This window comes from Carassius gibelio, chromosome B22 (assembly GCF_023724105.1).
Source record: "Carassius gibelio isolate Cgi1373 ecotype wild population from Czech Republic chromosome B22, carGib1.2-hapl.c, whole genome shotgun sequence".
NCBI classification, from domain to species: Eukaryota; Metazoa; Chordata; class Actinopteri; order Cypriniformes; family Cyprinidae; genus Carassius; species Carassius gibelio.
Window position 1 is genome coordinate 35,951,591 of NC_068417.1, and position 16,171 is coordinate 35,967,761.

Consider the following 16,171-nt stretch of genomic DNA (forward strand, 5'->3'; position numbering starts at 1 on the left):
TCATTTTTTTCTTCTAATTAATAAAACAATTATTAGATAAAAATGTTTTATTATTGTTATTAATAAAATAAAATAAAAAAAATTATTTCACTTTTGCTTATTTTATTATAAATATATCATAATTATATAAAATGTTTTTGAAAGCCATCTCTTCTGCTCACCAAGGCTGATATTTTATAATATTACTTTCTTCTGTATTTTTATCCATTAATTTGATTAAAAAAATACAAATACAAACTTAAAAAAACAGTAATATTGTAAAATATAATTTAAAATACAATTTTTTTGTGTGAATATCTGTTAAAATTTAATTAATTTACGTGATCAAAATAATTCTAATATGATGCTTTGCTGCTCAAGAAACATTTCTGATTATTAGCAAATTTGTGTGATTGTGTGTGTGTGTGTAACACACAACCATCTACATTTACAAATCAGAAATAGGAAGAAGGAAAAACAAATAATACACCAAAATACAAATAATGTCCATGATGTATCCAGATTCAAATTCATTCAACTTTATGAAAACAAGTTTTATTATCAAAAAAGGTTTTTACATTAGTCTTGTTTTAAGGATTTAATATTAATATTTATGATTATTACATAATTATCACTATTACTGTAATCATCTTGATAAAATATCTAAGCATCCTTAAAAAAAGATGCTTGTAAAACAATTTTAATTGATATATATAATAAGGCTTGTTATGAAAAGTTGCATTTGGACACGTTTTTTCCTTCCTTTACTGTGGCCAATTTGCTCAAGTTTCTAAACAAAAAGTAAGTGCACTGATATGCAAATGCAGGCTGTTCAGTTTTCTTTTTTAATCTGACGCCAGGAAGTCACAGATTATTTTAAAAGAAAAATTAAAAAGTCATGACATGACCCCTTCACTGTATATTGAATGTCCTTGTTGTAACAGTTTAGTAAGTATACTGTCCACTCTGGGGAACTGGAGACAAGTGAATCACAGTCTTCAAAGTAATCAGTGTTACGTGCTTCCTTTGGGATTCTGCAAACAATATACATGACTGTCGGACAAAGCCGAGTATTCGTATACCGAACAAGGACGGATGTCCCGTGACACTAGGGCAATCTAATGGGAACTAGATGTGTAACTAGTAGAGTGCTTTCTGACAAAATACAAAGGAGGAAGAGTAGGCAGGGCTCATGGTCATACATGCAAGGCAAGAAGAAAGACAACTTACATATCCATCATCATAAGGACTCATAGAGTAATATCCCTTCATGAGCACATGATTAGACACACAAACACAAAGGAAGATACGATTGAGGACACCATAGCTACAAAAGCATGTAGATTTCCTAACATTCAAGGCAATGTCTAATGTGACTCTTTGTAGGACCTGGATGTGAAAAATGTTGGCTTTTGTAGGAAAACATTTTATAAACTAAAATGATTTGGTTAGTTTAAGCGACTTAGGTCTGGCTCACACTACAGGATTTTTACCCCGATTTAGCCCTGATTTCCCCCTCGCGAGAATCAGAGCAAACATCTTTGTGAGCACCTTGATCTGTCCCGAAAAATTTGATCTGTCCATAAAAAAGTGACGTGCCATACAGCCAAGTATGGTGATCCATACTCAGAATTTGTGCTCTGCATTTAACCCATCCAAAGTGCACACACACCCAGGGAAAGTTAAGTTATGCTGATGTAAATAAATAGAAAATCTTTTTAATATTGTTACACTTATGAATCGCCATTGAGAATAATGAGTTTTTTTTAAAGCAAAAACACATGGCACAGGAGTCAAACATGTATTTCTAGCATGTTTACAAAAGAAAAGCAGATTCAGTATTTTCAAGTTTATGTGCTTTCAAATGTGCCAGCTGCTTACGAGTTTGAGTTTCAAGGTCATAATTTCTTTGAAAACCCATTTCCACCATGGAATTAAAAAAAGTTAAAAAGTGAGGTCTGCAAGATAGAAATGCAGAACTGTGAGACCAAGTAATAATTCTGAGAAGTCTGAATTCTGAGATATAAACTCACAGTGGCAAGAAAAAAAAGTCTCAATTTGTAAGAAAGTTGTAAATACTTTTTTATTTTTCTATTTCGTGGAGGAATAAAAAAAGAATTGCAAGAAACATAATTCTAAAAAAGTCAGAATTGTGAGAAAGACGTAATAACCTTTTTTATTTTTTGTATTCTGTGGAGGAATAATAATTTTAAAAAAAAGAATTGCGAGAGACCAAATTCTACTTTGAACTGCAAGAAACAAAGTTAGAATTCCAAATGTTTATTCAAATTCTGACTTTTCTCCTTTGAAAAATTGTGTGTTTTGCACATTTAATTGCCCTATCACAGTGCTTCCCAAACCTGTCCTGGAGGACCACCTGCGCCCTGCACACTCCCTAATCAGACACACCCAATTTAGTTCTTTCAGCCTCTACTAATGAGCTGATGAGTTGAATCAAGAGTGTGAGATAAGGGAGACATACAAAAGGTGCAGGGCGGGGGGGCCTCCAGGACAGGTTTGGGAAGCACTGTTCTATCAAATTCTAATTAAAATTGTATTTTCATTACCATAATAAATCAAGAATTTTGTTAATGACTCATTATTTTCAATGGGGATTCATTAATGTAACAACAAAAAGTATAGGCTATTTTTTTTTATTGTAAAGTGTTTCATTTAAGTTAATTTAAGCAACAAACACTAACACAATCCACAATACCAGATCACATTACGGTAATGACAGTTCTAAAGTAAATGTGCGCGATGTAAAAATCGTAATCGTTAAAATAATATGATATATTTTAATAAATTAATGCAATGTACATTGGATATTTATTCTATGTACTGTCTGAAAAAAGAGATCTTATTTATTTATTTGCAAATTAACAAAGAAACTGGATATATGGGTGGAGTGTGGATATGCAAATAATATGATAATAATATGAAAAATAGATTTAGAAATAGATTTGCAAATTTGTATCCAATGCATTGAAATGCATATAAACATTATCAGTATTCTGTGGAGGCAGTGACTCACAGTGCCCGGTCTGGTGAAGTCTACGCTCTGGGCAGCACTCTGTCTCATGTGACCGCTGAAGAGCCGCATACACACGCCTTGCAGATACTCTGGGGAAATCTGCAAAACATCAACCACAGTCCCTTGAGCATTTTACGAGGAATCCCGTCCGCGGAATTATTTGCATTGTTGGAATTGTGTAATTAATGTGTAAGTTGTGTTTCCTTGCCATCTTTCCACGGACTGTGGCCTCCAACGAATCCACTAACTCGGCCGTGATGCCAATGAGGTTGTGATGGTCAGCCTGCAGTTTAGTGAATCTCCTCATGCAGCTGGCCGACTTCCTTTCCGCCTCGGTCAGATAGAGCTGCATTTGCTGAATCGCTTCTAGGAGAAAGAAAAAACACAAAACAAAAAACACACAACCAGTCAAATAAGGGGTTGGTGAACACGCATGATGCAAAAGAGCCACATCGCCACAGTACAGGATGCTAACAACTTCTGAGTGTGCATTTTATCTACAATCAGGGAGCAAAACGAAAACTTGCTAAAATCTGATTTTCCTCATGTTATGTTACAAATGCGAAAATATTTAGAACTAAAAAAAATGTAGAACTTCATTTGGTGGCAGTTAGGAAGGAAAAACAGCTAATTAATCCCAACTAATTAAGGACAAAATTATACATGCTTCTTTTAAAATATTAAATTATATTATTATATTATCTGTTATTTTATTAAGTTAAAACTAATTTAATTATTACCCGTAGCAATAGAAAATCATGATTTACCATGTGACTGAAGATTCAGGATTAAAGGTAATTTTAATATTTTGTGAACAATTATATTTTTATGATTGTATGCCAAATCACATTATTCAAACAAGACAGAATCAAACATTTGTCCAATGGGGCATTTTTACAGACATATCGGATGCATATAAAACAGCTAAAATTGATCATGACTAGATACAAAATTATAACTGTTTTTTTATATTTTATTATATGAAGTTTTATATTATATAATATACACACATTTGAATTAAATTAGGCTCAGAATACTTCACCTTTGTTGCCTTTTCCACCTTCGTTCTGGTTTTGTGGTGTTTAGGAATCATGCCAACAAGTCATTGTTCATTTTGATGGATTAATGTCAGCGATTGCCCCTGCCCTCAAACAAAAACACTCCACAAAAACACCCCAGTTTGCTCAAACACAACATTCACACAACTTGTGTTCAAAAACCACAGTCCATTGTAAAACATTTTATGACACTGTTAAATGCGTTTAGCTACTTAGGCCCTTGCAAATTAATTATTACGCAACCATAATCCTCAGGCTTTCCTCCATTACAAAGAGATATCAAAAGCTGTAAGGTGCACTGTTCAGCTGCCTACGGATATTTCAGGTAAAACTATTTAAGGATGATGAGTCATTGCATTTCCTGTTTTGAAGGCAAGTATCGCTATTAGCATGGCTAAAACTTTAACTAAAACATATTTGTATCTTTATACAGGAAAATACAATGAAGATTATGAAAATACTAAAGTCTGTTATATTTAATATGTAGATTATATAAAAACTTATGTAAAATAATTGTTAATTTTTTATTGATGTGATCAAAGCAAAGCAACTTTACTCCAGTCTTCATTGTCACATGAACCTTCAGAAATCGTTTTGATGTCTACCAAAGAAAAGCCAATTACAGAAGGATCTGTTATCAGAGGACAACCATAATATTTTGATAATGTTTAATGAATCAACAAAAGTTAATAATTTGCATTGAATAACCTTGTTTTAGATAAAACAAACTGAATTATTACCCACAGAAATTTATCATCATGATTTACAATGTGACTGGAAATTCAGGATCAAAGCTGCTTCCTCATATAGACATGTATGGATGAAGTAGCTTTACTCCTGAATCCCCAGGAGATTGAACAGCTCAGATATCCAGCTCATCATTAGAAAGAATGACTTTGGTGACTGGATAAATATTGACATAACTATAAATTTAATTGTCATTCAAAGTGTAACAAAGTTGGCCAAATAAAAAAATTATGCTTCTTTTGATTGGCTTGCTGGCATGTGGGGGATTTCATGCACAAAGAAAAAGAAAAGTCAGTGAATCAATAAAAAAAATGTTGTTGCTTCCAGATCTTAATAACTGGAAATCACATTGTACATGATGCTAAATGAACTCAACTACATAAAAAACTGTAGCTGCTTATTTTCATACTTCTCATGTTTCAAATTTTGAAAGTCCAATGAAAACATTTATCTTTTACATTTTTTTTGAAATAGACAAAGTTTTGATGAATGTACACGTTACTTGGCAACATGCTGGAGCAAAGTAATTTAAGTGATAATGTCTGAGGATTTTTAACTTGGTCCTTTTTTGTTCCATTTCATTTATTCCTCTCTCTATCTCTCTATCTATCTATCTATCTATATATATATATATATATATATATATATATATATATATATATATATATATATAAATTAACTTTTTTTTTTCTTGTATAAACCTGATTCCCAAAATGTTTGGACACTGTACAAATTGTGAGTAAAAAAGGAGTGGAATAATTTACAAATCTCATAAACTTACATTTTATTCACAATAGAATACAGATAACATATCAGATGTTGAAAGTGAGACATTTTGAAATGTCATGCCAAATATTGACTCATTTTGGATTTCATGAAAGCTACACATTCCAAAAAAGTTGGCACAGGTAGCAATAAGAGGCCGGAAAAGTTAAATGTACATATAAGGAACAGCTGGAAATCCAATTTGCAACTTATTAGGTCAACTGGCAACTTGGATAGAAAAAGAGCCTCTCAGAGCCTCACGGGAAGCCTGTGATCATCGGGCCCTTAGACGGCACTGCATCATATACAGGAATGCTACTGTAATGGAAATCACAACATGGGCTCAGGAATACTTCCAGAAAACAATGTCGGTGAACACAATCCACCGTGCCATTCGCTGCTGCCAGCTAAAACTCTATAGATCAAAAAAGAAGCCATATCTAAACATGATCCAGAAGATGCCGCAGGCATTTTCTCTGGTCCAAGGCTCATTTAAAATGGACTGTGGTAAAGTGAAAAACTGTTCCGTGGTCAGACAACCCAAGATGTTATCAGTGCTCAGTTCAGAAGCCTGCATCTCTGATGTTATATGTTTGCATGAGTGTGTGTGGCATGGGTAGCTTACACATCTGGAAAGACACCATCAATGTTGAAAAGAAATATCCAAGTTCTAGAACAACATATGCTCCCATCCAGATGTCGTCTCTTTCAGGGAAGACCTTGCATTTTCCAACATGACAATGCCAGACCACATACTGCATCAATTACAACATCATGGCTGCTTAGAAGAAGGATCCGGGTACTGAAATGTCCAGCCTGCAGTCCAGATCTTTCACCCATAGAAAACATTTGGCGCATCATAAAGAGGAAGATGCGACAAAGAAGACCTAAGACAGTTGAGCAACTAGAAGCCAGTATTAGACAAGAATGGGACAACATTCCTATTCCTAAACTTGAGGAACTTGTCTCCTCAGTCCCCAGAGACTGTTAAAAAAGTAGAGAGGATGCCACACAGTGGTAAACATGGCCTTGTCCCAAGTTTTTGAGATGTGTTGATGCCATGGAATTTAAAATCAACTTATTTTTGATACAATGATACATTTTCTCAGTTTAAACATTTATTCATAAACTGAATAAAATATTGAAATTTGAAACTTCCACATCATTGCATTCTGTTTTTATTCACAATTTGTACAGTGTCCCAACTTTTTTTGCAATCGGGTTTGCATAAGAAGTGGTTTTATTTTATATAACATAACTATTTATTTCTCATTACCATTTATTCATTTTTTATTACTTTTATTTTATAATTACTATTCATTAGTATTAATTATTCACAGGCTTGTAAATCATAATTTAAAAATTATGATATAAATGCCTTGCAATAAACGGTACCTTCCTCGGTAAGTAATTCAGTATGTACCTCGGTTTTGACATCACAGTTCGGTATGATTTCAGTACAGCAGGAGGAAAAAAAATAAATAAACATTTTTCTTTTTTTATTAAACAATGTTTTCACAAAAAATTTCTCTTTCTTTAAATAAATTAAATAATAATAAAATGTTTCTTTAAATTTACCTCATAAAATAAATCTACAGACCTAAAAATCGATCTCAGCTTCTGCTTCTAAATTATAGGGATCCTTTTGAGATTACTATAAGGTTACAATTAACAACAGAGCCCAAACCTAAATTTAATTACCATTTATTTTTAGCTGTAATAATCAACACTCGAATTAGAATGGTGTGTGCAAACAAGTAAATTGCACTCAATCCAATTCAGTTTTTAAACTAACTTCTAAATTATACAATTTCTATTTGTCATTACTTAACTAATGTAAAGAGAAAGGGATGATCACTCTTTGCGCTGTCATCATAAATGATGAGGTTTTTGTTTTTGTCTGAATTTCCTGAAAAAAAAAAGATATATATTGTTCGGTAAATTATTCAAAAGATTTCGGTACAAATACGTGTACCATTACACCCCTATAATATACACAAAAAGGATACATATAAAGTCAGAAGTCTTGGTGTGTTTGAAGCTTTCAGAGTCACTGAGAGAAACTTCTCCAGCCTTTCCCTCAACTCTGGCGCCCAGGAATCCTATGATCCAGTAAAAACAGTAACATGTTAAAAACTCTTCTGCATCAAGCAAGTGCTCAGTATACATGAAATCTGTCATACAGAATAATACTATTTTTCAAAATGCTACAATATGATGCACCAATAAGGAAATGCATCCTAGTGTATGCTTTTCTAAGAACTAACCTGGTTTTCATAGATTTTTTTTGTTATGATTTTATTCAGCTGGTGTTTTGGAGCCTTGTGTGTGTTGTACCTGGAAAAGCTCTTGGAAGGACGGATGTACTGTGGGATTGGGCACAAATGGCAGGGCGTAGAACGGCAGGAATTCAGTGGTTTGGCTCAGTGCTGCCCCTCTGGTCTCCAGATAGTGTTTGAAATGTTTGATCCTGCTTTCAAACTCTCCTTTATCCTGTATTACACAAATACATTTTTACATTTAACAAAAAATCTTTTGCATCTTGACCTGAAAGCTAATAACATGTCATTCAAATAGTGATTTAAGTCATGTATTTGACTGAACGAGAAGTTTGCTTGAATATTTTACTATATGAGGACATCTGTTGGTCAAACAAAATACATGCATTGTAGATTTGTCTAATCAGTTAATAAAAAAAAAAAAGGTAATTTCATTACTATTCCCAAAAGTAAATGTACTTACGTGACTCCCTACAAGCGATTTCAGTGGGTATATTGTAAAATGAATTTGTAAGTAGAATTCCAGTTTCTGAGCTACTGGATCAAAATCCCGAGTCTCCGGAGGAATGGTTTTAGCCCACAGCTCAAAGAATACCTTATAGTCGCCATCATTAAAAGAGCTGAGAAAATCGTCCTATTGTGGGAGAAAAAAACAAACTATCAAGTAATGAATTAACTTTTAAGTTGCTTTTTATTTTTAAATATATTATTATAATAAAAATACAGAGTGGTTTGTAAATACATACATAAAAAATTAATAAGTACATAAATGTTTTTTTTTTCTGATAGCTATCTTGGGGCCATTAAAGATACAATTATATTATAATTATTGTAAGTATAAGTAAAACAAATCATATTAAGCGAATGACAGTCAGTGAAGGTGAGAGACAAATGTTCATAACATTTTAAATATGGATATTTTTCTAACAAAAACACATGGATTCGCTTTATTTTAAAGGCCTTTATTCATTCCCCCGGAGCCATGTGAGGCACATTTTATTATGGATGGTTGCACTTTATTTGAACAGAAACACTCGCCTACTGCCATTAAAAAGCTTGGAAAAGCCAGAATAATTTTTTAATATAACTCTGATTGGATTTGTCTGAAAGAAGAAAGTCATATACACCTAGGATGCTTCGAGGGTAAGTAAAACACAGGCTAATTTAAATTTTTTGGTGAACTAACCCTTTAATATAAAGTAATTTATAAAAACTGTACATTTCAGTTTTTCAGTCTTTTAACTAAAATAAAATTTCCAAATACTGAGCAGTTTGGTAATTACAAATCTTTTCTCTCTCTCTGTTTTTTCTCTCTCTTAAATTATAAATATATTGCATTTTTTAAACAAATTTCTGATATTTAAACTTCTAAACCTTTTAGGGGAAAAAAAATCTAAAATGCATGGCACGATGTTAATGAGTGCTGGGTACACTTATCTTGAATTTAAAAAACATTACTGTCAATATCAAATTGATTACAATTACAATTTTCTTATAAAAAAAGTGCAAAAGTTCTGAACATTTCGTAAATCCAGCCAATAACATTAACAAAATAAAAAGAAAAAAGTAAATAAAGAGACTAAATAAATGAATTGAATAAATGAGATAAGAAATCAGTCTCACGTGAATGGCGATGGTTTTGGAGTCTCGCCGTGAGTGTCCTGCACTTTTGAGGACAGGTTTTCCTTTGCGTCTGACTTCCTTTTCAAACACTTTCACTGTCTCTTCAAACTCAGCAAACTTCAGATACTGTAAATCGTTACATACTTTGTCACTGTATGTCTATATCTGTGAAATATATAGATTTAAAAAAAATATATATAAAAATAAAGTTGTAAGTAAGCTGACCTCGTTGATCATTGACAGCAGATCACTTTCACTTGCCAGACCATCACCCATCTTTTCAGGTTTTCTGGAGCTCATTGATCCACAAACTACAAAAAAAAGAGAAAACGTATTTACTAATTATATATATATATATATATATATATATATATATATATATATATATATATATATATATATATATATACACACACACAGTCATGGCCAAAAATATTGGCACCTTTGGTAAATATGATCAAAGGCAGCTGTGAAAATTCATCTGTGTTGTTAATCCTTTTGATCTTTTATTTAAAATTTTCACAAAAAAGTATCCTTTCATTGGATAATAATAATAAAATGTGGGGAAATATAATTATTAAATAAAGGTTTTTCTCAAATACTCGTTGGACCCAATTATTGGCATCCCTAGAAATTTTTATTAGTAAAATAACTCTATATATATTTCCCGTTCAAATTCACAATTTTGAACACTCCAGTGTGATTATAAACATGAAATTATCCAGCCATGGCTTCCTGTTTCACAGAAATATAAAGAGGAGGGAAAACAAAGCCCAAATTCCCTTAATCATCCATCAAAATGAGAAAAACCAAAGTATATATATTTCTAACTGAGATAATTGAGCTTCACAAATTAGTGAAGTGGCTTTAAGAAAAGAGCTAGAGCAGTGACAATTCCCATTTCCAGCATCAGGGCAATAATTAAGAATTTCCAACCAACAGAAAATGTTACGAAACTGCCTGGAAGAGGACGTGTGTCTGTATCGTCCTAATGTGTGGTGAGAAGAGTTTGAGTGGCTAAAGACTCTCCAAGGGTCACAGCTGGAGAATTTTAAATTCGTATTATCCAATGAAAGGATACATTTTTGTGAATTTTGTTGATAAAAAAATCTAAAGGATTAACAATGCAGATGAATTTTCACAGGCTTCTTCGACCGCATTTTCCAAGGGTGCCCATATTTTTGGCCATGACTGTATATTAAAACTGGGATACTGTGACAGAAAATATCAGATCTCAATCTATAAATAAATACTAAATATCACTAGTTAACAACATTTTGGCTCGCTGGGCTGCATATAATCCTTGAGGAAATCAACACCAAACCCATCAAAACACATAAATTTGCTTTACAAATAAGTCACTTGAGAGACGTTTTATCTCCTTTCTTCTTCAGCTCCAAGCTAAATCTGGTAATGCGAAAATAAGCCAAGCATATGCTGTTAAAAACACGACACGTGTTTATTTGTAAATAATGATGAGCCACATAAACACGCGATAGCATTTATAAATACAGTTGCGTTAGCTGGACTGCGCGTGCTTGATAGTCAGTTTACAGTTTAAATATGACAACAGAACTCACCTCACCAACAATATTTCATTTACAACCGTCGCTGAACATATCTGCTGTGTTTTATGTCAAATCCGTGGATATAGATAGGCTACTAAAGACGATTTTAGCCGGATAAACAGAAGCTGTTTGGCTAACTGTGATGTAACCATGAGGAAGACGCTTTTTCCTAGCAACTGCGACGGAACTGCCGGTTGCCAGATACATGTGTCGTAAATCTTTTGTAGTTTTACGTGTGGTTAAATGTAGTCGTTTGTATTTTTAAATGTTTGTGTTGCTTATGACATGCGAGTTTCAAAAAAGGACATTATTGGTTTGTTTCTTGGAAGTAAATGAAATGATCTAACCTTAAATGGAATTGATTTTCGTTATTTTATGGTATTTCTCTTAAGCCTTCTAAAACGGAACAAAAGCTAAGAACACAACATAATTTTATAAGTCAATTTGATTAGTCTAAGCATGGATTGAAATTTTCTTTTAATGTATATTTGATAGTTTTATGTTTACTCAAAAATATACCAATCTCTGTTAATATTTATTGTTGTTATTATTTTTATTATAATTTTTCGTTTATATATTCAGGTTAAATTAAGGTAATTAATACAAAAGCAGAAATATTAAAATGTTATCTATTTATATATAATTTATATAATATCCTCGCTGATATTAAAATATTCAAACATGCAACGTTCCACCGTCGTAAACGCGAGCCATGACCCGGATGTAGTAGTAAATCACGTGGCCAGAGGTGAAGCACATTGTTTCGCGGCATGTTTCATATTTGTGTTGAATGAGAAGAAAGTTGTTGTTTATCTGCACAGTTGATATTCCCTATATTTAACTGGAACGATCTTGCGCGCATTGTATCTGGAGAAAGTATGTAATATTTGCACAAATCGTTTATTTAATTGGTGATGTACTACTGTAACTGTTAGAATACGGTCAGAATGAGGTTTAATCGACATAATACTTAACGTTATATGTTTTTAAAAGCTAAACATAGATTTATTTGACATTGATCTCTTTTTTTTAATTGGTTGTTACCAGGATAAGAGTTCAGTTGGTGTGTAAATGGCTGGAATTCTGTTCGAGGATATCTTCGATGTGAAGGATATCGATCCAGACGGGAAAAAGTTTGATAGAGGTGAGATGGTTTTTAGTACATTCATATATATATATATTGCATGATAATTTAATATACATATTAAACAGTCTTGTAGAAAATACTCCAATAATGGATATACAAGACAAGCTAAAAAGATCAAATATAATATCTCTCTATATATACTATTTTCATAGTAACATTTACTTTAAAGGCATAAAGATACTTATAATACTTAAAAATATTAATAAGATGTAGAAAAATATATTTATTTGTATCTTTTTAGCTCTTTTTTGTATACCCATCATTGGTTTTTTTTACATAACTGTACATTTAAATTATCATTTTTTTTAAATGCATTAAAATGAAAACTTAAAACAAGACAAAATAAAGTTTTAAATAATGACATTCAATAGATTTAAACTTGCTTTTATGTTTTATTTTACTCATGCTTTTTAATATAAACACTTTATTATGTAGATACTACTTGAATAAGAAATATTTTGGGCGTAAAGTGATTCTTTTTACTGTAATCTTTATCATTTAGCTTTTCAGTATCCATTTTTAAAGTGGAATTTACATATTCAGAAGTGTGTTCTTTTTTAATACATTAAAATACATTACTAACTTTTAAGTTTAAATAGAGGATTAGTTTGAATTATATTTAGTAATGTATTTTTTTTAATTTAAGTACTACTTTTAAGAATAGATATAAAGGTAAAAATATTATGAAATCACAATAAAGGATATAGTTTGGGAGGCCCGTGATAGAAACATTTTAAATTGGATTTTAAAATGACTGATAGTATATAGCATGACCAAGAAATATCTCTTCGCTAGTTTATTCGAATTCTTTAATTTCCTTATTTATCATTTTGCTTTCTGTTAAAAAAAATTATAATGAAATTCTATGTCAGAAGTTCTAACTGTTTTTTTCTTTGTTGTTTTTAGTGTCTCGTCTTCACTGTGAAAGTGAGTCTTTCAAAATGGACCTGATCCTTGACGTGAACATCCAGATTTATCCCGTTGATCTCGGTAAGTGATCGGTTTGCTCTTCAGTCGTGTTCCTGTTGTTGTTTTGATATGTTATCATCCTCATGATGGCGTATCGTTCGCTCAGGTGACAAGTTCAGACTGGTGATCGCCAGCACGCTGTATGAGGACGGGACGCCAGATGATGGGGAATACAACCCTCAGGATGACAGACCGTCCAGGTACACAACTATATATAACCATAAAATATGCATACTGCACAACTGTTTTCCATATTTGATTTCCATATATTATGATGATAAATGTTTCTTGAGCAGCAAATCGTCATATTACGATTTCTGAAGATCATGTGACACTGAAGACTGGAGGAATGATGCTAAAAATACAGCTTTGATCATTTTATAGCACATTCACATAGAAAACCGCTATTTTAAATCATAATTTATGGTGTTTGTTGTTCTTTTGCAGGGCTGATCAGTTTGATTATGTCATGTATGGAAAGGTTTATAAGATTGAAGGAGATGAAACCTCAACAGAAGCGGCAACACGACTGTGAGTTTCTTTTTTTTTTCTTTTTTTTTTTGAATGCATATTAATTTATGTATTTATTTGTTTGTTTGTTTGCTTGCATTAACATTTCTAAATACATGCAAATTTGACACATCATTCATTCATTCGTTTTTATTTGTGGGTGCCTTTCATGACACTTACCTTATCAAATCTCCCTATAATATCAATGTAACAACAGCAAACAAAGCAAACTACAAAATGCAATAAAACAGCAATTTAAAAGTGTGAAGATTGTCACTGTTGATGATGTCCTGGAGAAGGGCATTCCACAAATGAGGGGCAACTTAACTAAAAGCCCTGGACCCCATACTTCTGAGATGAACACGTGGTTGTTCAGCTTGACAGAGATGAAGGAAATACAGAGTTAGGCATGTAGAGCTGGCTGTTGTTGGTATAGCAATGCAAATGAATTCCAAGCTTCCTAAAAATTTGTCCAACAAGCATGAAAAAATAATGAATAAAAGAGGCCCCAGGACTGAGCCTTGTGGCACACCAACAGTAACAGGCGACAGCTCAGTTGTACAGAATTAAATGTGCGACCAGAAATTATATGAACTAAAGCAAGTCTAGTCTTAATCTAAAATGTTGCCTGGAGAATTTAATATTTGATATAATAATATTTTATTTGTATAATATTGTATTGTGATCTTACAAGGGTAAATAAAGAATTGGGGCCGGTTGTAGGCTGGTCATAACTTTTTATATTCCGTTATGAAAAGTAAGACCGATAACCACTCGGCAACTGCTAGTAAGTTTTGTATACTATTTTCTTTACTCTTTACTAAAATATGTCTAAAAAGGGTAATGTGTTATGTATTTGAGGTCTGAGATGTGGGAACAGTGAAGAGATTGAGGACAAACATTTTGGGTCAGGATTTTCGTCTAATCAGCCAATATTGTCTTAAATAGCCTGCATATAACATGGGATTTTGAATAAATAAAGATCTTGATTTTTCTAAAAAAAAAAAAAAAAAAAAGTAAAGTAACTTACAAAAGAGCATGCAAGACACATATCTTTAAAAAAAAAAAAAATCCATGTGGAGCATGCTCCCGGTTTTCACCTTGTTCTCTGCCTTACCCGTTTCCATCTCTACAGAGAATTTTAAATTTGTGATTTTCAGAAGTAAAAAAGTGATGGAAATAATTCATGGGAATTTCAGTTGTTCTGCATTAAAGGGTTACTACATTTATTCATTAATCACTTCATTCCAAACCAGTAAAAGCTTTGTTCATCTTCGGAACACAATTTAAGATATTTAGGATGAAAACCGGGAGACTTGTGACTGTTCAATAGACTGCCAAGTAACATAAAACCGTAAATTCAACCGTAGCATTATGAAGCGATGACAAAACTTTTTGAACATGAATAAAACAAAAAAATAACTACCTTATTCAACAAGCCGTCTCCTCTGTGTCTCTCCCCATCAACGTATGTAAAAGTCGTTATATTTGTTTTCTTCGTGTACACAAAGTATTCTCATTGCTTTATAGTTGAACACTGATGGCAGATGGACTATTCCGATTATGCTTTTAATACTTTTCTGGACCTTAAAAGTGTCATTTATTTGGCAGTCTATGGGACAGTCAAAAGCCTCCTGGATTTCATCCAAAATGTTCATTTTGGGGTGGAGTATCGCTTTAATTTTAAATAGATTTTTGAATGTAAAATGATTTATTTTCTAGTATAATCACTGTTTGTAAACTGATTTGTGTGTTTGTGTTTCTGCACAGATCTGCATATGTGTCTTATGGAGGTCTGCTGATGCGACTTCAGGGAGATGCTAATAATCTGCATGGTTTCGAAGTGGACTCCAGGGTCTATCTGCTTATGAAGAAACTCGCTTTTTGACTGTGTCTCCTGTCCTGTAGTGACACTCGCTTCTATGGACTGAGAAAACGGGATTTTTATTATTATCATTTCTTTCTTGTTTTACTTTGAGGTTTTCCTGTTGTGGATACTGATCTGGAAACTGTAGCCCATGGTAAATTACGTAACAAATAATATATGCGTGGTTTTATATTCAAATCAAATGAATGCTCAGTTGTTAAACTGCTTTCTGATTTCATCTAGTGCATGTGCACTGCTTTGGCCAAACGTGTTGATTGGATCCCTGTAGAATCACATTAATGACATCAGAGACATGTTTTATTTTGTATGCTTCTTTTCTTTTAAACCGTTTATCAGTAAAAGAGAAATTGTGTTTACTAGTAATAAGCTGTGGAGGCGCATATTACGTCTGAAATACTCTCTCTAAGATGAGGGGGAGCTAGTAATTGAGACTTGGGGAATGATTCCAATGCATGCATATGTAATTTCATCCTGAGCCGTGTGAATATAAGCAAATAATAGGCTAAGCGAAAAAAAAAAACAGGAAAGACTGCATCCCAACATAAATGGGAGTCCAGGTTTAATCTGATTAAAACTACATGAAGGCAGCTGTGTGAGGACTGTA

General features: G+C 32.6%; 2 protein-coding genes across 8 annotated transcripts in view; one reads left to right on the forward strand and one right to left on the reverse strand.

The window, feature by feature from the left end:
- Positions 1–11,235, reverse strand: part of LOC127987279 (lisH domain-containing protein ARMC9) — a 38,562-nt gene extending 27,327 nt beyond the window's left edge. The window contains exons 1-10 of one of the 5 annotated variants that reach the window (XM_052589527.1): positions 11,071–11,235; positions 9,711–9,796; positions 9,486–9,611; positions 8,326–8,496; positions 7,921–8,076; positions 7,593–7,685; positions 4,056–4,080; positions 3,222–3,379; positions 3,014–3,112; positions 1,210–1,245 (exon numbers count right to left, since the gene is read on the reverse strand). In XM_052589527.1, coding sequence (XP_052445487.1) covers positions 1,210–1,245; positions 3,014–3,112; positions 3,222–3,379; positions 4,056–4,080; positions 7,593–7,685; positions 7,921–8,076; positions 8,326–8,496; positions 9,486–9,611; positions 9,711–9,785 — 939 coding nt within the window. In that variant the 5' untranslated portion in view covers positions 9,786–9,796; positions 11,071–11,235. Of the gene's footprint in view, positions 1–1,209; positions 1,246–3,013; positions 3,113–3,221; positions 3,380–4,055; positions 4,081–7,592; positions 7,686–7,920; positions 8,077–8,325; positions 8,497–9,485; positions 9,612–9,710; positions 9,797–11,065 lie in introns of all 5 variants that reach the window. The other 4 variants (XM_052589528.1, XM_052589526.1, XM_052589530.1 and 1 more) reach the window with 4 other exon arrangements.
- A 544-nt stretch (positions 11,236–11,779) lies between these two features.
- polr2h (RNA polymerase II, I and III subunit H) lies at positions 11,780–15,933 on the forward strand. 3 transcript variants are annotated; one of them, XM_052589263.1, is made up of 6 exons: positions 11,780–11,850; positions 12,101–12,197; positions 13,107–13,190; positions 13,276–13,369; positions 13,617–13,700; positions 15,450–15,933. In XM_052589263.1, exons 2-6 carry the CDS (start codon positions 12,125–12,127, stop codon positions 15,565–15,567), a joined length of 453 nt encoding a protein of 150 aa, XP_052445223.1. In that variant the 5' UTR covers positions 11,780–11,850; positions 12,101–12,124; the 3' UTR covers positions 15,568–15,933. The 3 variants fall into 3 exon arrangements, with proteins under 3 accessions (XP_052445223.1, XP_052445222.1, XP_052445224.1); XM_052589262.1 differs by having other exon boundaries at positions 11,782–11,929; XM_052589264.1 differs by having other exon boundaries at positions 11,783–11,801.
- Positions 15,934–16,171: the final 238 nt, after the last annotated feature.